General features: G+C 37.0%; 2 protein-coding genes across 2 annotated transcripts; both read left to right on the forward strand.

The window, feature by feature from the left end:
- Positions 1–18,507: 18,507 nt before the first annotated feature.
- LOC124284251 lies at positions 18,508–19,514 on the forward strand (the record flags this gene model as incomplete). The annotated part of the gene is made up of 3 exons (XM_046720318.1): positions 18,508–18,581; positions 18,773–19,258; positions 19,457–19,514. Coding segments are annotated over exons 2-3 (513 nt in total), but the record flags the coding sequence as incomplete, so codon positions are not given.
- Positions 19,515–19,527: 13 nt separating this feature from the next.
- Positions 19,528–20,209, forward strand: LOC124284261. The gene is made up of 2 exons (XM_046720329.1): positions 19,528–19,636; positions 19,917–20,209. The coding sequence occupies exons 1-2, from the start codon at positions 19,528–19,530 to the stop codon at positions 20,192–20,194; spliced, it is 387 nt and encodes a 128-aa protein (XP_046576285.1). The 3' UTR covers positions 20,195–20,209.
- The last annotated feature ends 3,954 nt before the right edge of the window (positions 20,210–24,163 follow it).

Raw genomic sequence — 24,163 nt, forward strand, 5'->3', positions numbered from 1 at the left:
ACAAACAAGAACATTTCTAACCTCAATCTCAAACAATATTTTATTGAGCAAAATATGTTTTTCTCAAACTTGACTTTCAGTGCATATTTAAAAAAAAATAGGTTCAAATAGACAATTTGATGTATATTTAGACAGATTCGCAGCTGCCTCTTGATGGTATGGATAATTCACCATAAGAAACATTAAAATCATCTATCAATTGAATCTTTCGAAATATAGACTAGTCAAATTTCTTAGAAATGTGGATTTTAAGGATGCATGAGGCATTTTTGAGTAAAAGCAAGCAAACAACATTTTATGGGGTAGTTTTTCGTGCTGAATACGAATCTGTTGTTTGCTAAGCTCAAAAATGCCTAATTAGGTCACAAATTGGGTTCAAAGGTCAATGAGTGCAAAATTCAAATTTTTTGAAAAGTGTTTTATTTATCATTCTCAATCCATACAATGAACTCAGTTTACAATATATTGATTAATAATGGTACCACAGGATTTCAAAATGTTGGATTTCATGGAAATGCTGAAGGAAAAATTTCGTATTTTTGCAAATATCTCCCTTATGGAGCCACTTTTAGTTTTTGCGTGAAGAGCTACTTTTTACAAGCTTTTTTGCTCAAAGTGCAAAGCAAGGCTGAATCTTTTCCTTTTGTTGACATAATTTTATTCCAGGCAAACTGTTTAGGTCACAAAAATCGCATATTAAGCGCATAATTACTTCAAAGGTTAATGAGTGTGACAGGATGCGATAGGCATTTTACATGTATGCCACACGAATGCTTTTATACTGCTTCACATGCATGTCAAATGAAACTGCTTTCATTCATGCAGTGAGTTTGATTAATGATTTTAGCAACATTATTACCCACAGAACAGTTCAGGAAATCACAGGAACAGGTGGGAACCCTATCTGATAATGCCATCGATGGCACAGCTCTATGCTAGTTCAAGTCTTATTTGTCGTCCCGTCACCAGCATGTACTGATAGAGTATCATTACTCTAACCCAGCTCATCTATTTCGTGGTGTCCCACAAGGATCGATCTTAGGTCCGGTCTTGTTCAGTCTTTACATCAAAGATCTTGGGAAAATCATGGAAGCCCACCATGTTGATCGCCATCACTTTGCTGATGATTCCTAAAATGTACAAAGTCTTTTTACCTACTATGGATCAAGCAACACCCGCCTTGAACGACCTACAACAGTGCTGTGAGGAAACCAAGAGCTGGCTGTTTTACTACATGCTGAAATTGAACAGCTCAAAGACAGAGTGCATTCTACTGGGTCCTGCAAAACGTTGCTCCCAGTGCTCATTTAATGCTCTTGATTTTGATGGAGAAAGTATTCCATTCTCACAGAAAGTAAGAAATCTTGGTGTCATCCTTGACTCTGACCTCTCTTTGGATGATCACATACCACATCTCTCTAGGATCTGTTTTGCAGCTCTACGCAATATCTGTTCCATTAGGCAATACCTGACTATAGATTCGGCAAATACTCTCACCTTATGCCATGTTATGACCTGCCTGGACTGTTGTAACTGTCTCCTAGCCGGTGCAAACAAATCACAACTCCAGAGACTTCAACGAATCCAAAATGCTGCGGCACGTGTCGTGACTAGATCGAAGAAGTTTGACCACATCTCTCAATTTCTTCATTGGCTTCCAATCGAGAACCGAATCCGCTTTTAACTCCTCTGCCTCACCTACCGCTGCCTGTCTGGATGCGCTCCTGCTTATCTCTCCAATCTTCTTATGCCATTTAAACCAGCTAGATCCCTTCGTTCTCAGGTTAAGCCCATTTCTGGTGTCCCCCGCCGTGATATTGCTGGAATATTGCTAAAAGCGGCGTAAAACTAAACTCAGTCAGTCAGTCAGTCGTTCTCAGGACAAAAACCTGCTGCTTGTTTCTATAGCAAACAGTGTTCGCTACTGCAGCAGATCATTCGCCTACGCAGCTTCAACAGCGTGGAATGATCTTCTCCTCTCTCTCCGGAACACCAGTGACTTCTCTAGCTTCCAATCAAAACTGAAAACTCACCTTTTCCTGATGTCTTTCCAACTTTGCTGAACTCTGAGCATACTTCAGTATGGATATATGCACGTTAGAAATGACCTATTATTTCTATTATTATTATAATGTTTCAAATACATAGTATGAAGATGAAGGCGAAAGTGGAACATAAATGCATACAAGCCATGTGCTATGACTGAAGGATCGAGGCTGTACTAAAAGACTTTGCTATCACATGTTTGGTTTTAGGAATCTTTGTGCCGGAGGATTTTGTTAGTTGATGCACTGCTTGTACTTTTTTATTCAAATGGTGCAGTGTGTGTGTACCAGGAGAGGTCATCAGTGGCGGTATATACGTAGCACTGGTGTAAGTTTCTTTCTATTCACAGGCCGAGGTTTATCATTTGAGCTTTGTATCATATGTCAGGAAACCAGTCAGTCTAAAAATACCCTCTACAACCAGACAGAACTGGGCATCTAATCCATTCTTGAGGCCACCCAGTTGAGGCACAAATTGAAACATTGCAAAGTTCGGTCATCTGTAGACAGGCTTTCGTTCCTCTTTGAAGAATCTCTTAATGGCAACCCTAATCTAAAATGGCACAAACTCTGTTATTCAGCATACACACATTAGGGAAAAATAAATGAAAGGCTTGCCAAGGAACAGTCCAATGCTTCACAAGGCAATGAACAGACTGGTGTTTCAGATGAAGGATACCGATTTTTACGCAGGGGTACTTCAACAGTGAACTTGACGTTGTGTATATTCTGTCACAGCTCCGAAAGGAAGCAGAAGACGAGCCATGTTTCTACCATAATAATACATTCTAAAGTGTGCACAAATGCAAAATATGCACACAAGGTCTTTGAACGTATTATAGACGTGATTGATTTAATAGCAGCCGAATCATGCTATCACATCTAAGTTAATTTCTGTTGGATGCCAAAAGGGCAGAAACTGACAGCAAATGAGCTGATATGACCATGACTTGGTTGTGTCAGGAGTTATGTCACCGTGCAGAGAATGGACACATATTTGAATTGTCTGCTGTGTTCATGAGGTACAAAGAATTAGCCAATGATCATCATATCATCACATTTCAGTAGACAGGGGACTTCAAGGACCCTTATCAAAGTGCATTGGGGTCACTTATGAATTTGTTGTTCATGTCACTGGAGCACGTTGCTCTGGGACTCTGCAGTGATATGTCAGATCCGAGATTCAAATGTTGTGACGTGAGTGAAGAAGTAGAGTTGACCAGTGTACCTCCTTCTGAAGAACGTGAAATAGGCGTGTATCTGATGTTGAACAGATTAGGAACACAGGTGTTTTTAGTATGGGGCAAGACATGGTCTACAGTGTTTGCGGGGACAAGGAAGCATCACCTAAACATGTTGGTATGGGTATGACCCTTCACCAATCAACATGCACAGTCAAGAAAACTAGTTGAACTATACCATATAGAATGCTTGGCACATCATCAGTTACACCCGGGTTCTCCAAGCACTAGATCCACACACTGGGGCAGTGTTTTCAAGGAACTTGGTCTTTGGGAGATTTTTTTTTCATTTTTCTTGGGGGCAGGACACACTTTTTGTGAGAACATCAAACAAGATGGACTTGGTACCTTGGTGCGAAGTGCCCTGTACTTCTAACCCTTTTGTTCTTAACCCGTTCAACATCAGATGGGCCTATTTCACCTTCTTCAGACTCATTATAAACATGACTTTGGCCACCAAGTAAGATGTTCAGAAGCATGTACACTAGCCTACTCTGCTTCTTCACTCACGTCACAACATGTGTCATGATCTCACTGTGGAGTCTCAAAGCAACGTGCACCTGGGACAAGAGTCCACAATGCACTTGTTTCCTTAGGCATTTATTTTTCCCTAATGTGTGTATGCTGAATAACAGAGTTTGTGCCATTTTAGATTAGGGTTGCCGTTAAGAGATTCTTCAAAGAGGAACGAAAGCCTGTCTACAGATGACCGAACTTTGCAATGTTTCAATTTGTGCCTCAACTGGGTGGCCTCAAGAATGGATTAGATGCCCAGTTCTGTCTGGTTGTAGAGGGTATTTTTAGACTGACTGGTTTCCTGACATATGATACAAAGCTCAAATGATAAACCTCGGCCTGTGAATAGAAAGAAACTTACACCAGTGCTACTTATATACCGCCACTGATGACCTCTCCTGGTACACACACACTGCACCATTTGAATAAAAAAGTACAAGCAGTGCATCAACTAACAAAATCCTCCGGCACAAAGATTCCTAAAACCAAACATGTGATAGCAAAGTCTTTTAGTACAGCCTCGATCCTTCAGTCATAGCACATAACATGGCTTGTATGCATTTATTTTCCACTTTCGCCTTCGTCTTCATACTATGTATTTGACACATTATCGGATAGGGTTCACAACTGTTCTTGTGATTTCCTGAACTGTTCTGTGGGTAATTATGTTACGTAATTATGTGGGTAATTATGTGAAAGCAGTTTCATTTGACATGCATGTGAAGCAGTATAAAAGCATTCGTGTGGCATACATTAACCTTTGAAGTAATTATGCGCTTAATATGCGATTTTTGTTACCTAAACAGTTTGCCTGGAATATAATTCTGTCAACAAAAGGAAAAGATTCAGCCTTGCTTTGCATTTTGAGCAAAAATGCTTGTAAAAAGTAGCTCTTCACGCAAATACTAAAAGTGGCTCCATAAGGGAGATATTTGCAAAAATACGACATTTTTCCTTCAGCATTTCCATGAAATCCAACATTTCGAAATCCTGTGGTACCATTATTAATCAATATATTGTAAACTGAGTTCATTGTATGGATTGAGAATGATAAATAAAACACTTTTCAAAAAATTTGAATTTTGCACTCATTGACCTTTGAACCCAATTTGTGACCTAATTAGGCATTTTTGAGCTTAGCAAACAACAGATTCGTATTCAGCACGAAAAACTACCCCAGAAAATGTTGTTTGCTTGCTTTTACTCACAAATGCCTCATGCATTCACATTTCTGATAAATTTGACTAGTCTAATACTCTTTATTGTAATGCTAAACAATGTAATTAGGAGCTATGCGTTCGGTTTTAAATGAAATTTAGAGCTATTATATTTTCGTTATATACCTCTGATTTTCCTACACAGTAGGTTTATCTCCATTCTACCATGACAATTTTATGAACAATTTCAGTTGGAGCTCTTTCTTTGGTTACGAGTCAATACGTGAAGAGGCCTCGCATTCCAATCTCAAGTGGCATCGCCCGAAACGGGGTGATTGGTGGCAAACCGTCAATGACTAACAAACTCCAGATTCAGTAATAACAAATCACGTTTTGTTTTTTCAATGCATCAATCACCAATCATTAACTGATAAGTTGGAAAACATATATCAAACAAGTTTTAAAAGCTTGGTTCACATTTGAAAATTCCACAGTAGACCCTTTCCTCACCAGAATAATGGCAGCAACCTCATGGCCTTGACCTTTTCTCGGAAGTCATTGTTTACATTTACGTGCAAATTTGGAAAGATGCGACAGGAGAGCCCCTGACAGTTTGCGCAAGGTTAACCTGATTGTATGACTGAGATAGTCTTTGATATCTTATTACTGGTACTGGTACAAAATTTAAGAGTAGAGGCGCTTTTGCTGTACATAACGAGAAGTCCGTGTTGTACCGAATTTAGATACTGTTGAATTTTGCGCCCTTTCAACTTGACGATTTCACGCACCTCTACGTCTGCGTGCGACAGCTGTGGTGACTCTTACACACTCATGTGTGTACTTTGTGCTCAAATTCGATTCTACCGATATCATTTTCTACATTTTGGAAAGTGTTTTGTGACCTAGTGGCTTCAAAGTGTAGTGAATTCAAATTGAATCGGATTCGCTTTGTCTGTTGACAAAGAGCCAGATTTGTGGTGATATTTCCGAAAAGATGGATCAGGACATGAGGGTGTACCTCTGGCATAAACACGGTAAGGTAATTAATTATACTTTAATAGACTATTTTAGCTCAAGCTGTGTAATGGATAAGAGGGATCATGACTAAGCTAACTAACTTTTTCTACGATATTATATCCTTTTAGAAAAAAAATATGTTGGGCTAAACAGAACGGTTTGCAGATTCTGTAGTTGTGTTTTACTACCGCTAAATTTGAAACAGTACAAATTATAAAATATCATTTTGTTTGAATTGATAACCCAACTGTTTATTTATGTGGACGGAAGGCATTAAAATTTCTTCGGCGTTCGACGTTAATGCATCCTCCGTTACCGGATCAAGATCAGTGGCGATAGACCATTCTTAGCCAATATGCATGACCTCGAGGTCAAATCAAAAGCGAGGCTTAAATAGGTTGACCCAACCTTGAAAATGGCGACCTCGAAAAGGAAATATTACTGCTGTGTGTCTTTGCGTTGGAGTGATGCCCTTAAGGATTTTACGGTATCTTTTCACCATATTTCCAAGAATAAGATCAGAAGAAGGCAGTGGTTGACGAAAATACAGAGAGATCATGGAAAATGATTCATAGTAAGTACAAAATAATTACGACACATGGCATAGTCTAGATCTGCCGTGTAATGTACAAACTGTTCACTATGCAAGGTTTTAATATCAGGGGCACATGTACAATGTGAATGTCACACACACACAGACACATTCAAACCCCTCAAAGCAAATCAAAGTAACATTTCAAGTACATATACATTTGTATATGCAGGACATACGCATGCTGTTAAAAAATCTTAAATATGTATCTACTTTCAAAAATTACTGCATACTGACCAGTACTTCAGGGATACAGGACATATTACTGGACAATCTAATTACACCAACTGAAATATATTTTAGTGTTTAAATATCCATTTCAGATGCTGCTAATTAAGAGTCAGAGAGCATGTCACCAGCTCAGGAACGTCCCATAAGGAATCTACCACAGTCACCATCTCAGATACAGTAAGAATGTCAGATCGTATTAAGTTAATTTTGCCAACTGACATGGTTTTTAAAGAATTTAATACAACTGAACTTTGACCTATATGCTATGTTATTTACATATAAAAATATTGATTGCCCATACTGTCTAAAATATGAAATGATGTTAGCCTCTATTCCTTGATGTATACTTGTAATTCCAGAGATATATTTATTGTTTGTGGTGTCGAAGAGATAATACTGATGCTTTACAATGCTTATATTACAGTGAAGCAGAGAGTGATACAGCAGCCACTGACCCCAGTCCTACATAGAACAACTCCAGGCAACTCAAGGAAAAGGTTGACAAAATAGAAAAATTGAGCAGAAAACTTGAACTTGAAAAGTTTGGAGTTTGTAAATTCATGTATGATGATAAAAATTGATTGAAAATTTTACATTATTCCATCATTTCAAACACTGGCACTGATTAGCTGGAACTTTTTCATTTGTTGAATATCTTCCCAGGTTTTGTGAAGTACCCTGCCCAAACAGCACAAAAATTGACAGACATGAATGTAAATGAAATTGTTTGGTGCTTTTGTGTTGTGTAAATGATGGATGAAAAAAGAGACAGCTGTAATACATACACGTTGATGGATTTAACTGAATAATAGAAAGGTCTTTCATAATGGCATAGTTGTAGATGTAACTCATTTGCTTCTGTTTAATTAATAACTGATGAAAAAGAATGTATTTCATCCTGTTTGAAAAGAGTTAGTTGGGAATCAGAAAAAAACATCACTGATAGGTAAGAGATTATGATAATGTATAAGGGGAGATAACTATGATAAATTATGAATTGATCCAGCTGTAACTGTTGCCATTTATGTCAGACTAATCTAAAAGGATACTTCTATCAACATAAATATTGCACCCAATATATTTTCAATTTGCATCCTCTGAAAATTTTATTGTTATTCATCAGTATTACAGTTGGAAGCTATTGTGAATGTGTCTATTGTTATTGGACTTTTAAGACACCATTTCAAAATAAATTATTATTAACTGCACTCCAGGTGTTCGTTATTTAATTGGGTTAATCGTTTGCTGTAGTGTGAATCCTGTTATGTTAATCTGATAATATGTTCTTCTTAAAAATCTATTCAGTTACAGTGGTACAGAATAAATACACCTGATCTACAATAAATCAGTTTTATGGTATAGTAACACAGTATTAAAAAATTGGTTAAATTATTAAACAATTATTAAACAATAAAGGTACCACTTGTCCATTTAGGTAAATTAATTATTCAAATCAGTCAAGAAAAAACTTGAAAAAAATCATCCAGTTTTGTCTTGCACATTGTGTCCCACCAGAGACCATATAACAGATATGGTCTCTGGTCCCACTCATGTTGTTTGAAATAAATAGTTTCTACATGATGATGTGGCGATTCGTTTTTCCTCTGCGATTGTAACATGCAGCTACGCGCACATCGCCATCACCACTTGTCCTGTACAACTGTAAATATATGCGTGAATAAATACCCAATATCTATAAAACAGAGTCGAAAGGACAAAACATTTTAAACAGAAAATAATATCAAACAAATAATTTCATCACATGAATAATACAAACAAATTTGTTTGGTCCAGATCCACTCGAGGAGAGCTATCTTGATCTACATATTACTTATAATCTCGATTATCCAGCTCAAGAATTAACAACACTACTCCCATGTGGAAGTGGATGATTTGAATTCAGGTCAGAAAATACGTTGAGTCTTTTGCTTTGTTCATATGTTGATAAAGTAAACGTAATTGACTTCCCTTGGTAATATTTCCACTATTGTGACTTTAGAGTAGCTTCCCTTCATAAATGCTGCGCAACATGGTAAACGTTACCTAGATATCTAGGTCATATGACTTATCGTGATGTATCGTGATGTACAGTAATTATTCACCCTTCAATCCGTGGATATGCTACAGAAACATTTGTGTAGCCCTTTCCCATTTCTCTGCGATTTCCCAGAACTACTGGACAGTTTCGTAATGTACCGTTCAAGGGAAATTTGAAACCAGGAAGTATACATTGAGATTTGTCGCCATTATGCGATTGTGTCCTTGCCCCATTTAGTCTCGTTTTGGTACAGATATGAATATTCATGAGGCCTCATTAAGAATGGTCTATACCGTTGACGAAAGCTGATGTAACGTTATACATACATGCATGCATGCACACACACACACACACACACACACACACACACACACACACACACAATTGCTCGGTCATTGGATGTCCATCACAACGGTACATCGTATTTTCAACCTCAACTCCCTGGGGATCATACAACTCTTGCTGTCTACTAGGCGCACCGAGTTAACGTGGCTTTCCCATCCTTACGAGGTACCCATTCACAGCTGGGTGGACTGGGACAAAAGTCCCAGCACTTTGTCCAAGTTTACTGCACGTTGCTGTACCCGCAACTAGGTGTTTGCACGTATTCATGTGGCCACATCGGAGATCTGGTCATCTACCAACGGATTCGTGGGTTCTTTGAAGTGCACAGGGTTGTGTAATGTACACTAGGGGTTGTGACAACACTGACAGAATCTGCACACAAAGTTGATTCCAAGGTTTTTTACACCCGGTCACACGTGGGCTCGATCCCGGCACCACCAAGCTCGCTGGAATACTAGCCTGACGCCTTAGACAGCTCGCCCACTGCGCCCCCGATATAACTAAATTGCGGTATATAATATCCAACGGTATACCTCCCCAATTCGTCAAACACAGTTCCGTTATCTCCATTCTAATTCAAGAATTTCGCGTCGCCGATATAACTAAATTTAGGGTATATAACCACCGGTATACCTCCCCAATTCGTCAAACACAGTACCGTTATCCCCATTCTAATTCAACTCGTTTCACTAGGTCAAAGGTTGAACTTGAACCTATACCATCGCCCGAAAAAATAGTTCCCTTTTCAAACTTCAACACGTCTATCATGTGTACACTGACTCTGACAATGAGGAATAAATCATAGTATCATAGCTAAAATGGACGGAAACCGCCCTCTAGTTATCAGAAATGAGTCCATGCAGGAAGCAAATGTACTGTAAGTCCCCATGGTCCCTAGTATGGTGATCTACCTTCAGTTGTTGGCGATCAATAGCCTGTTTTTTATATTGTATCGTCTTGTATAGTTCAAATGTTTTAGATTTTGTTACTAGTTTCATATCTATATCTGTGATAATGTAGTTATTTTACTGTCCTTCGTTGGCAGAATTTTATAATTTCACTTAAATTGTTGATATGTTTAGAACTTGCTTTAGTCACGATATGGCTGAAATATTGCCGATGTGACTTTTAATCTTAACTCACTCACTCACTCACTCACTATCAGAAATGAGCGGGCCACTGCAGATGATAACGACGGGCCATTATCAGTTCTGATGTCAAATGACGTCAGAACGGGTGACGTCACGCTACATGATGACGTCATACATCTTGTTTCATGACCTATCAGTGTTGGGTCAACAGCTCGTTGCGAGTTGTGTGAAGTTAACTTAGAATTAACTTTATGATGCTGTTTAGTCTTTTTTAACACCAGTTCCGTCCATTTTAGCGGGATAGGGGAGTTAATTGAGCTAGGGCTTTTGCAAATGATAATAACCTGGGCCCGGTTGTTCAAAACTCGGTTATCTTAAAAACTCGGTTAACTCTTAACCGACTGTTAACCCCCTTGATGCCATTTGGACATATATGTCCCTACACAAAACGCAGTTGGTGTGCCAGAGGGACATATATGTCCTTTTGTAACAACATGGTAAAAGAAGTTAAATTATTAGAAATAAAGACAACCCCAAGTCCAAAACAATGCAACATTTAAAAATTATTGCTTAAAAGTTGGAAAGAATCAAATGTCTACAGTTCTATATAAGAATAAGCTTCTGGAACCAACAAATACCTTGTATATCGATGGTGTAATGTGCGTAATGTTTCTCCTCAATGTTTTCATGCTATGCATCGTTTTTCACTTCGCGTCTCAACGTATATTTGAAATCATGCAGACAGTAATACATACCCATTGACATCTGTTAAGAACATTACTTGTGGATCACTGCCACTTTTCATAATGGTGTGTATACTCAGATATTCCATTATGTCCCCTCATACCTCATATTTAGGAAAAATACGGAAAGGGTACCGAAACTCATTCGCCGGAAGTTTACACAAAATGGCGACCGAAGTTGAAGGTCGCTGACAGTACTTTCCACGAGAAGAAATAACGGAACCTACGGTTCTCAGATGACAAAAGAAATGCAGGCAAGATAGCCTGTGATATCTCCTAGTGGGGACTGTGTTGTTTATTTCTTCGGAACGACCGCGTGTTAGTAATTGGTTTTAGATAATTATAGATGTTTAACTTTCTGAATAGACGTTGAAAAGTACACATTGGTAACAACACCAAAAGCTTACATTTAATACGTGCTAATCGCTGTTATGATTATCCTGAATTAATAGGTTATTTCTCATTTCAACACGAACTTCGAACTTAGTGTAAGTGTGATTTACCACGGAATGAATACGTTTTGTTTTGTAATGATATACATCATAAGTTGTAGCACGGTTGCTCATTCGCTGACTATCATAAAGCTTATCATCTAATTGTTGTTGTTTCTGTTTCAGTGCGTAAAAAATACACTCATACTGGCTGTATGCATTTGTTGGATACCCTGTTATTATTTAGATTCCTATTTCTTATTTTGAAGAATATGTGTGTATCTGTTTCTATTGACACTTTCTAAATTTCCACCGCGTACCGCTTCCATATTGGCGAGGTGGGCGCGGTTAATTTGCGATTGTTCGTCTGGAACAAAATACCGTGACACGCGACCTTTGACATGCCACGTCTAGTCACAGAGGTTACCACTGCCCGAGTCAAAACAATAAAGTTCTACGTTTCAATCGCTAACGTTGATACGTAGATGAATGAAATGTAATTAAAGATACTAATGGCGCTACAATAGTTCATCCTTGTTTTGTATGAGAAATCAGCACAAGGGATGCTCACGGAAATATATAAAAAGGTTGCTTCCCGCCAAGAGTATGAATATTCATGAGTGTAAAAATAGCCCCATGTGACAGACGACAACATATCATCGTTGGAGTGAGTGAGTGAGTTAATATTTAACGTCACATCGGCAATATTTCAGCCATATCGTGACGAGAACATTTGATATACATGTATATTACAAAAAACCTGCCGACGAAGGACAGCAAAACAACCAGAATATCACAGATATATATGTAAAACTAGTAACTGAATCTAAAACATTTAAACTATAGGGGACAACACAATATAAAAATGGGCTATAGATCGCTAACAACTGAAGGTAGATCACCATACTAGGGACCATGGGGACTTACAGTACATTTGCTTCCTGCATAGACCCCAGCTGGATTTACATCATCCCTCAGCTGTTAGCAATTGAGATATACCTAGCCATACATAAAATTACACATATTCTACGATTAAAAACGGAAAGTTGAAATTTACTTTGAATGTTTTGGGACTTACGTACCCTCTCAGGAGGACAATAATTTTACAGTACTTCAACCCCCTCGAGGATACAGCCACTAACAATCTCAGTTACTAATTCAAACTTCCAATCAAAAATATTTAGCTATTTACAAATCAGTCAACAAGTCTAATTCTTTTAAAAAAAGTCAACTATCAAATGATAACCAACATTATAAAAAGATCCTTCAATGTTTTGACATTAAAAAAAACCTATCCTTGTGATGGAATATTCAACACAGTCAAGCAGGACATGCTTGACTGTGATTCTTTCGTCACAAGGGATGCAAAACGGAGGATCCTCGCCTTTCAGTAAATATTCGTGAGTATATCTAGTGTGGCCAATGCGACATCGTCGCATAATGACCTCTTCATATCTGGACTGACAACCCAAGTAGGTGTAACCAATGTAGGGTTTTATTTCATGTAATTTATTAATACCTACTTGGGTGTCCCACTTCTTCTGCATTAGATCGCGAATGTATGTTCTAATGCTTGCTTTATAATCAGAGTATGGGATAAGAATTGTTGTCACAGATTTGTTAAGGGCTGCCTTGGCAGCAAGATCAGCCATTGTGTTCCCAGAAATGCCAACGTGGCTGGGTAACCAACAAAAGACGATGTCGCATTGGCCAGTAGCAAGCTCATTATACAATTCAATAATTTCTACTAAAAGTGGATGTTTACAAGAAATACTTTTAATAGCCTGAAGACACGAAAGAGAATCGGAAAAGATTATGTACTGTTTATGTTTAGGATGTCGTTGAATATATTTAAGAGCCGTTAATATGGCGTTTGCTTCTGCTGTAAAAAATGGAGCTGTTATCTGGTATTCTAGAAGATATTGTTCTGGATCCAATGACAGTGGCACATGACACCGCGCCACCGTCCTTGGACCCATCTGTAAATAAGGATTTGTGTGTATTATATTTAGTTTTTAGTTGATTATATTCTTGTTTATATTGTAATTCATTAGTTTCCGAACATGACGGCAGTAGGAGTAGGTGATGATTACGATTTGGGGGGAGTCGGACTTTGAGTCGGACATATCCGTCGATTCTCTCGATTCCGACTCAGAGTCTGACTCCCAATCAGGAGAAATGAGCGGTAAGTAAAATTATCTGTCATTTTCAAGTCCAATAGACTAAACTGAGGATCGTGTATGGCTATTGTCAGTGACAATGTACATAGCGGGAATATATGAATTATGACTGATTTGCAAGTTTAGTAATTTTAACATATTGGTGCCATTTTGACTTTTCAAATGTTAGACATTTTTACCATGCAATTATTGATACCGCAGAAACAATACATTCCTACATGAATTTTTATTTGAAATAAATAAATCCTCATTTGACTGTGAAGTACAAATATTGTGCAAATTGAAAATTTCAACATGTCCATATGTGGGCAACACTTATTTTTAATAAATCGTAGGAATTGTAGCACTATTCACACAGTAAACAAAGAGAATGTGTATTCTGAAATAGTGTCAACATAAGTACTCAATGTAATAAAAATAACATGTGAATTTTTCATATCAATATTGTCTTTGAATGTAATTATGTACTTTTGACATAGAAGAAAATATGTTTTATGTCAATGAGTACAATTATACAAAAAGGCCTTCTTAATTATTAGTACAAGCATTTTGTGACACAGAGAACATACAGCATATTGACACATATTACAAAATTGAGTAAAGTCCAGTTTTGATAAATTTGGCAACGCTAGAGTTTAGTGATGAATAATAATATGGTGCTTGGTTTCATATGTTTGGTAGGTACATGTATATAAATTATTGTATTTGATGATATTCACAAGTAGATGTGATCTGGGAAATAGATGTTGATGTACATATGTGTTGATGCAATATGTCTGAATTTAAAAATCATAATTAATTACTTGAATTGATGAAACTATAGTTAATACCTAATGTTGTTTTTTTATCTGAGCACATACCATTATTAACAAGGGTTGAGCTTCATTAAGCCTTATGCAACCAACCATAACATGTTGTTGTTTTAAGAGGTCCGTCTGTTGGGGGTCTTTATTATGGGAAGATACCTGTACAATTAATGTGTACTAATTAACTCATCTCTGAATATACTAGCCTCATATAAATATTTACCTAAGTACTCTAACATTGTTAATACAAATGTTACTGATGGACATTTGTAATTATATTGTTAATTAATAAAAACAGTATCTATATCTATGATATGATGGACAATATAACATGAAATGCAATTCATCTTAAATATCATCTTTACTCATAAAACCCTTTCGATTAACAAAAGTTATGTTTTGGTGTTTGCCATTTTCTACTGCGAAGTTATGGAAGCACATTCACAATTTTCATACATACTTCCTACATAGAGATATGGAATAGCTTTATGTACATAATATATAAAGCGAACATTGCTTGATATTCAAAAACCTATGTTTACACTGTTTACTGTGCAATATAATGCCTTGAGTTACTTCACAGAGTAATCATATCAAGTAGGGTTAGCAGGATTAATTACTCCACTCTGCCTAGTAATTTATGTTATTGTAGGGCACAACCAATAAAGTATAATTAACCAAACATAATTTTTTTTATCGTTTCATTAATTATTTTAAATGAATACTTAGAAAATTAAAGTGTTATAAAGTGGGGTATAAACTCAGGGCTCCCACAGGTCAGGCAAAAAGTCAGGGAAATCTGGCATTTCTCTGAAAGTCAGGGAAAATTCAGGGAATTTTGAAATTTCTATGAAGCACAATTGGTTCGATTTCTGAATTAAACAGTATGACACATATTTTCCGGGTTAATATAAAAAAAATTCTTGGAAACAGACATAAATTTGACAAAAGCCTTCTTAGCATGTGATTTCAGATGTAATGCGGGGGGATATAGTCAACGTCTTGTCTGTCTGTCCGTCCGTACGTAATCATATTGTTTCCGGAGCATAACTCGAAAACGGTTCAATATTTTCAACAAAACTTTGCAGATATATCAAACAGAAAATAAAGTGGTGCCTTTGAATATTTACAGATTGTTGTCATTTTATTTTTCTTGGTTGCCATGGAAACGTTTTAGACTTTGTCTAAAAAAATGAAGTTCAACTTTAAGTAACTGTCAGATGATTTGCTGTTTCATATTTGTAGGGGCTGGGGGATTTGTCATATTTTGATGACTCTTGTTTAGCATGGAAAAACACTAGTCCGAGATAGGCATAGTGATTAACAATAGATAATTGTTTGCCATTCAAAACATTTTTCTTTATAGGTCCACCTCGTCTAAAGATAATTATGTTAACTGATAATTTTCCATTCATTTGTATACTGTTCCAAAATATTATAAATAGTATGATGGCTATGGTGGTTTCTTGCAAATTGTGAAAGCCCATTTTGGCCAAAAATACCCATATAAGTTTCTTTGTTAAAGTACAGTCTAGGTTTACAGGGTTCAAAATACCCCATATATTAGTGTGCCATGGCACAGTAAATATTGAAATGGCACGGCTGAAAAATGCTCTCGGTGCCCTTTTGACACGCCTAATGTTTTAGAGACATAACTCACATTTAGTCATTTAATCCCGCAAACAATTATATTTTCCAAACTGAATAATACCATACATATTTGAATGCCAATAAACCCATTTCTTTATTTAACAATAAATTTCAAATGATCATCATCATTGTCATGTATCTAAAAACATGTGGGCATACTTGATTTCTGAAAGGCACACCTAAAATATTTGTCTGGTGCCATAAGGCACACTTAGAAAAAAACGTATTTCTATCCCTGGTTTATAATGTGCCCTATGTTCAGACATTTGCTGTTTATTCACAAAGTTGAAAGTGGTTGAATGGTGTTCATACTCTAGTTGTCATGGTTGTACTGAATGTAAAGTGACATCTTGCATGTTTATTCTTTCCAAATACGCCTTTGATAATTACAACATTTTGTGATAATGAAGAAATGTGTTCCTGACTTTGAATGAAACAATTCAATTAAATCATTAGTTTCACATTTATGCTCTTTGTCAAATGCCCTTGATATACAATACAAAGTTTTCAGATGATATATTACTGACATCAAGTGAGAATATATATTTCATGGTCACAGTCAAATGTATCTAATAGTATTATGTTACATTATGGCAGGAGAGTCAAGGAAAAAATTCTTCATCCCTAATATCAATGTTTTGGTTAATGTAATAAATTAACAAATACTATGTGTATTTATGATATGTGTGAAGGAAATATCTTAACACGCAAACACGGTGGTTAGGACTGACTGAAAGGGAGGGAGGAGGCCAGTTTTTACACTTACATGGTCAGGGAAAATCTATACTTGTCAGGGTAAAGTCAGGGAATTTTTACCTGCCATGCCTGTGGGAACCCGGAAACTACCTAAAACAGAATAGCTGTAGGCCACAGCCCAGATGGTTTTAATAACTATGAGGTCATACCCTTTTTTATTTTTTGTAAATATTTAAGACAATATACTTCTGGTGAATTCAGACTCTTTGCTGAGCTAATTCTCCACTATGACCATCACAACATCATATTAGAAAATCATTAGAAACCACACTGGTGCCATACAGTAGCATCATGATACATCTTTCAGATAATCTGCCAATATAATTTGTATATCTAAGGGAGGTAATACAGTACACAAAGAATTGCATTATCTCCCCTCTAACAGTATGAAAATCCATCATCCAACACTTGTTGAGCTTTAATTCTCACTGTATGAAGCACTGAGCAATAAATGCTGCAGTATTCAGTACAGTCAAGTTATTTTTTCAACGAGGAATGACTAGGGTGAGTAAAGAATGATAATATTTTTCCCAATGATATTAGGATATGTAATCTGAAAAATCAAAATGGTGTCACATCATATATAGGGTGTATTACCTGCCCCATTAAGAAAGTATTATGAACAATCTGGGAAATGCTTTATATGAGCATGTGTCATAAGCCCATTAATATATTTTCCTGTGTTACTTGCATGAAAACACTCTCTAAATGAAAATAAATCTTTCCTTTAATATTTAATTGAGAACACTGGTACATATTACATTTTTTTGTACCCCACTGATGCAAAAAATGATCACAACTTTCAGATGAAGAACTTCAAGAAGATGGAGAAGAAACAGGGGCACAACCAATGGTTCGTGGCCCCTGGCTGCCTGTGCTGGACACAGACAGCTTTGACCTCGGCAATGACATTGACTTTGCCGGGGACTGTGGCCCTGTCAACCCTCCAGGTAGTCATGTCAACAGTACATTAAACAAATAAATGACATACTAACATACATGATTTATCATAAAATGAATGTATTCATTAATGAACATAGGCAATACAATTCATAAGAAATAACTTAATTGTTATATTCTTCAATTTGGTACGTGGCAAAGTTACACATGTTCAGGTATAAATCTGGATATCAATTGAATACTATTGACATTATGCTTGTATCTATCAAAGATATAGGTATGTATGAATGTTTATGAAAGATTTTGATTGTAGGCAAAATGCGAAGATATGATCAATAATGGTTTGTAATAATGATACAGGTTTAGATACAAATAATGATATATTTTTCAGGTGAAGATGCCCCTCCTATCAAATATTTTGATCAACGACTGGGATGAGGGGATGGAGGTGTTGATTTGTTCGACCTGCTGGTCAGGGAGACAAACAGGTATGCAGAGCAGTACATGCAGGGCCGCACTCTAACGCCGCAGAGCAGGGCTCGGGCTTGGAGACCCGATGACCGAGAAGAAATGCGGGCATTTCTTGGACTCTTGTTGGGCATGGGTGTCGTCAGGAAGCCAACCATTTCATCCTACTGGAATGAGGGGGACAAGAACTGGCTGGCATCAACACCTTCCTTCGGGGCAACCATGTCGAGGAACCACTTCAGAATCATCATGCGGTTCCTCCACTGCAATGACAATTCTGCTGCAGTGCCCTGAGGGCAGCCAGGTCATGACCCCCTCCACAAGATAAGGCCGGTCCTTGATCTTGTGAATGGATCCTTCGCAAACACTCACCGGTAAGCTATTTTAAATTTTCCAGTTTAAATTTAACAATTTTTAGGATGAAATGTATGACATGGTGTCTAGACAGTCAATATATCCATTAAAGCCCATCTAAGTAAACGACTAAATGAAATTTAATGATGACATTAACCTTATATTGCATAAATATTGAAATGTTTTCATCAAGATCTTTCACATTATTCAGGCTGGCCCAGAGTGTTTGCGTGGATGAAAGGATGGTTGGCTTTAAGGGACGACATCATCTTGTTCAATACATGGCCAACAAGAAAGCACACAGATGGGGAGTGAAGTTGTGGATCCTTGCCGAGGCGGGTACTGGATACACCCATCAAGTCCGGATCTACAAGGGCAGCAACCTTGGAGGACCACCACCCAGGGCAGGCCTTGGGCACAGTGTGGTCATGGACTTGTTGGAACCGCATCTCGACAAGGGACACCACGTCATCTGTGACAACTTCTTCAGCAGCCCGTCTCTCTGCCATGATCTCTTTGACAGGAAGACGTTCTGCACAGGAGTTGTCGCCGTCCGGAGGAAGGGAATGCCGAGCTCCTTTGTTGGGAAAAGACCACCCAGGGGCTCGACAATTGTGAGAAGACAGGGTCCGCTGCTGGCAGTGCTCTTTTCAGACAGGAGGGTCTTCACAATTTTATCTACCATGGGTAGTCCAAGGTATATAGTATCTTAAACTTTTCAATATCCTGTTTGGCAGTTTAGTCAGTATGATTTCTATTACTTGTGGTTATCTTTCAAGCACATAATATCATGATACAGTTTTATGAGTGTGAAATACCTCAATTTTATTGTGAAGATGTTTTGAATTTACTGACATGATTATTGAATTCTTAACATGTAATGTTTTCTTTACAGAATGGAAGATGGGCTTAACTCACGGGCCGGTCTGTCACTCTCCCTCAGTCGTAAGACTACACAATACCTTGATGGGGGGAGTTGACCTTGGGGATCAACTCATTGCTGTATATGATCCCCAAGTCCGCTCCGTGAAGCTGTGGAAGAAAATTTTAATCAACTTTCTTCTCACAGCTTCAGGTAAGAAACTTTTTTCCCATAGAACTCATAATCATCACTCATTTGTATTATACTGTAGTGTCTGCTTATCATCAGTAAGGTAATAATGGATCTGTTCATATAATTATTGCTATTGCTCTCAAAGTGTACTTGCTGATGACACAATTTAAAAAAAATAGAGTTATTGAATATTAATTGGTACCACTTCCGATATATTTTGATTATAGTGATTCATCAAGAATGAGCTTTTCTGGTGATTATTCGCTATAATTCTTCAATGTTTCTTATCTTTACGTTACAGTTAATGCCTATCAGACCTTCATGAACACCCATGGTAGGACGACCCCCCGTCTGGACTTCCACATGTCCCTTCTCCACTCACTCGTCGGGAACAGTCATGTGACTAGGAGGACTGGCAGACCAAGGACCCAGCCTCCTTCCCGACGACTGACCGGACGCCACTTCATCGAAGTGCTGCCTGAAGGAAGAGGAAACAGTGTGTCCTCTGTAGAAAACGACGGAGGACCACAGATGGCTCTGCAGGGAAGGTCAGGACTTGGTGTCCTGACTGCACTGTAGGCCTCTGTGCCCGCTTTTTCAGCCAGTATCACACAGCCGCTCACATTGAAGAGTGAACGGCTGTATGTACTTGCATATCATCCCTTCAGGCAGTTTCCCCATCTGTCTGCTTAAGTCCACTGTATATAAATTTTTGAGAGCATCACTTACGCCGTTAATTTGCAATATTACAGCAAAATCATTTGATTTTGAGGTTATTGTATAAATCACTAACTATTATTGTCTGTAAATATCCTTCATATTATTTGATTGCGAGTGTATGACTTACGCCATATTTGCAATATTAGAGCAAAATCATGGCGAATTATTGTATATAAATATTTTGATTGTAAATATTCTTGATGTGATTTGAGTGTGAGAGTATGACTTACGCTGTAAATGGTATTATGCAAGAGCACGAACTAAAGCAAAGTCGCGGCGAATTATTGTATATAAATATATTGATTGTAAATATTCTTGATGTGATTTGAGTGTGAGAGTATGACTTAGTATCTAATTATACCAAATGTCTTTCATGTAAATAAATATGTATTATATAATGAGAGATTTCTTTTCATTGTCTTATACATCTGATTAGAACTAAAGTTACAAGTTGTGAGAACTTTACTTTTGAATGAACCAGAAAACACATGCCAATCTCAACTGTTACTAAAACATACTTTTAACCCCTGAAGGTCTTGGATAGAATGAGCCTTCTGAAACCTATCCTGATGTAAGAGGCGACTAACAGGATCGGGTGGTCAGGCTCGCTGGCTTGGATGGCACATGTCATCGTAGCCCAATTGCGTAGATCAATGCTCATGCTGTTGATCACTGGATTGTCTGGTCCAGACTCGATTATTTACAAACCGTCACCATATAGCTGGAATATTGCTGAGTGCGGCATAAAACAACAAACAATAACAATAGACATTAGTCATTATTGGAAAATACTTATTGTAATGGATACTTTGTGACAATACATGTAACTTATATTGTTTTTTTAAATATACTTTGAAAATTGTACTTTACACACAATTTTTTATTATTTATAATTACATTTAAATAACAACCTCATGCAAAGTTTCAAATTACTCAAAAAACAGGAGTCTCGAACACCCTCAATTACTAATTCCTTGTTCAGTAATGAAATGTTGTTTTTATCTGTAATATAACAAGTAATATATCTACCCTAATTACATTTCATGTTTGAAACATATACTTATATCAGTGTAGGAAAGATGTAGTAAAGCCTGTCCAAGTCAATGATATTAGTATATTCCAATTTATCTGATTAAACATGTTTGTATTATGCTTCAAAAGGTTATAATCAATAATATAACAATTTTATATACAGGAATAGGAATAAATACAGTTCGGAAGGTGGACGGGCTATCTTCCTAACACTGCTTATATAACCTGACAAGTCAATGATATCAGTATATTCCAATGTTGAAACATTCACTGGATGCTTGGAAGTGCACAAGATATAACATGATGTATTCAATATACAATAAATAGTTAACAAGTGTAAATGAAACAAAACCATAACCCTTTATTTTGTTGAAAATATAGGATGATGAGAGGATGTTTATTTATATATTAACAAGTGGATTAATACAATTTCTTAAAACATATTTGACAGATTTTAGTCTTATTTCATGGAGTGTCTAAGATATATTTCACTTTTGACCTTGATACCAAGATTTTCTTGTACCAATGACTGAAATGTTGTTTAATTGCCTTATATTTATTTCCATAATACATAACAACTAATACACATCACTTGTGGGATTAATAAAGCTGAAGTTTTGTATAAATCTTTACTCACCTATATACGCATTCGTATTTGTTAATTTTTTTGATAACAAATACTCAGTAATAGTTATTGGTTTTCATCAGTTTTACCATAACCTATCTAAAGTTCACTTTTGAAACTGGAATAACGTAACCAAAATCCATTTGTGCGGTAAATGTCACGAGCAGGCGCGGACCTAAGAGAAGACATCTAGTTCGCGGCGAACTATTTTCACGCCCGTTTTTTCAGCCTATCAAATCATTCAAACATTAACACGTATGCATAGTTAAACAATAATTTAAATTGATATTACCCGCTGAAATGATGTCACCATGTAAATGTAAGATGGACATAAACAGGTCACAACACGACCATGGATTGAAAGAAATATATCAACAAAATGTTTCACACTGTTCAGACTCAGATCTTCATTTCGACCAAATGTTCAACATTCACGAAATACAAAATCACAATTAAATCAAATTTACTGTGCACATATCAGGTAATACAATAACATTGCGATGTATGCCTTTCTTACTGCATGATAGCAACACAAAGTGACGGGAATTGAAAACTGGAAACATAACCTAAGCATAACGTCTAGAACGTTAAGGTCACTGCGTTTATCGTGTACAAAGTACCACAGTATGGCAGATTCCATGCATTACCCAGCCAAATCCCTCACATTTACCCCACGATTACGACATAAGGTTCTGGCACTTACCTTCTCGGTTGCTGTCGAACTGAATAAAACACTACAGGACCAAATAAAGTAAATCCGAATTCCGACACACCGCTGAACATTGTCGGCGACATTTTTAAATATGCAAAGCTGTCGACAAGACAATTGCACATTTGAAGCATTTCTGCTTCAAGTATTTGTTTATTTGTTGTGACATTTCTACTTGTATTTACCATAATGGTTGTAAATGAAAATGAAAACATAAACACGTCTTTCACTAATCATACAGATACGAGTCTAACTCTTTCATTCGTCTGTATGCAAATTTCGTCGACGTGTCCGCCATCGCACGGTAGGAGTGTTTTGAGCAACGACTTAATTGAATGGGACCGTAATAAATGCTTTTGGGTGCCAAAGAAGTAAAAGGAAAACTATTCATTGGGGCATGATTGTTTCAACATTTTCTGAAATACCCATTTTAAACATTCAAGTGAATAATGGCCGCTAATAATATAGATTTACTGCACTGAAAAAAATCCAGCAGTGTGTTCAGTTTAGATTCCGAGTTGTTGATTTGTTTCCCTCTTTCTTGAAAAACGTCAATACTGCTCTTACAGACTATGTTTTACGTCAAATTGTATATGAGAACGAAGGCAATTAACTGCAGATTTCAAGTATAAAATTTCATTCATATATCACGAAAAGTTTTTCCATTCATAAGCGTTTTCCGACAAGACATCCATGGGAAAACATTGCAGTGTAACCAATTTACGGGCCAAATGGCGTCATACAAACTTCAACGAATTTGTAATCGACGATTTCGCTGGCTTTATTTCCGCTACATATTTCATTTTCAACATGGTAATTGTGAATCAAACGAGCTTCCATAACATGTTTTCGTTTTGTTTATTACTGCAAATTTACAAGCTAACGAGACGCACGAATGATCCGATGCGCAATGCACAAAAAATGGCTGCCGTGGAAATTCTGGAAAAAATACATATTCTACATTTTTGACAAGCTATTTCTTACGCATAATGAAGCCAATGCCATAAAATATTTACATAGACATAACGGGAAATAAATGAACTTTTACAGTGTGGATTTTTAACATTGTGAGTAACGCCGATGCTGTTTGACGTACATTTAAGACGAATGTATGCAATTTTCATAACGTCTCGCTCAAATGAACTCGGCACAGCGACAACACACGGCTATTTCTATGTGGCAGCCAGGGGGTAAATCCTTAACCCGCCGTTAGCTAACCGAACGTTAAAAAAGCGTTGAAAAGTCCATGTTTAACACTGCCGTTTACTGACGTCATGGTTATCTTTAACATCATGGTTAAAGTCGTGGTTAAAGTTCTATCAATCCCATAATGCAATAGTTTGTTTACTTCCGTCAATGTCAGAAATGGAGGCACCAAACGAGATATCACCGCCTAAACACCTAAAAACCAAGAAAGAAAAGAAGTAGGAATATTTCGGTGGAGGAAGAAAACACTTTTCAA

This window comes from Haliotis rubra, unplaced genomic scaffold (genome assembly GCF_003918875.1).
Source record: "Haliotis rubra isolate DU_JTF1 unplaced genomic scaffold, ASM391887v1 Scf332, whole genome shotgun sequence".
Taxonomy (NCBI): Eukaryota; Metazoa; Mollusca; class Gastropoda; order Lepetellida; family Haliotidae; genus Haliotis; species Haliotis rubra.

Coding starts and splice junctions, on each gene's coding strand:
- LOC124284261 (XM_046720329.1), top strand. CDS start 19,528: ATGGGGGGAGTTGACCTTGGGGATCAACTCATTGCTGTATATGATCCC. Junction 19,637..19,916: donor CTTTCTTCTCACAGCTTCAG/GTAAGAAACTTT, acceptor TTTACGTTACAG/TTAATGCCTATCAGACCTTC.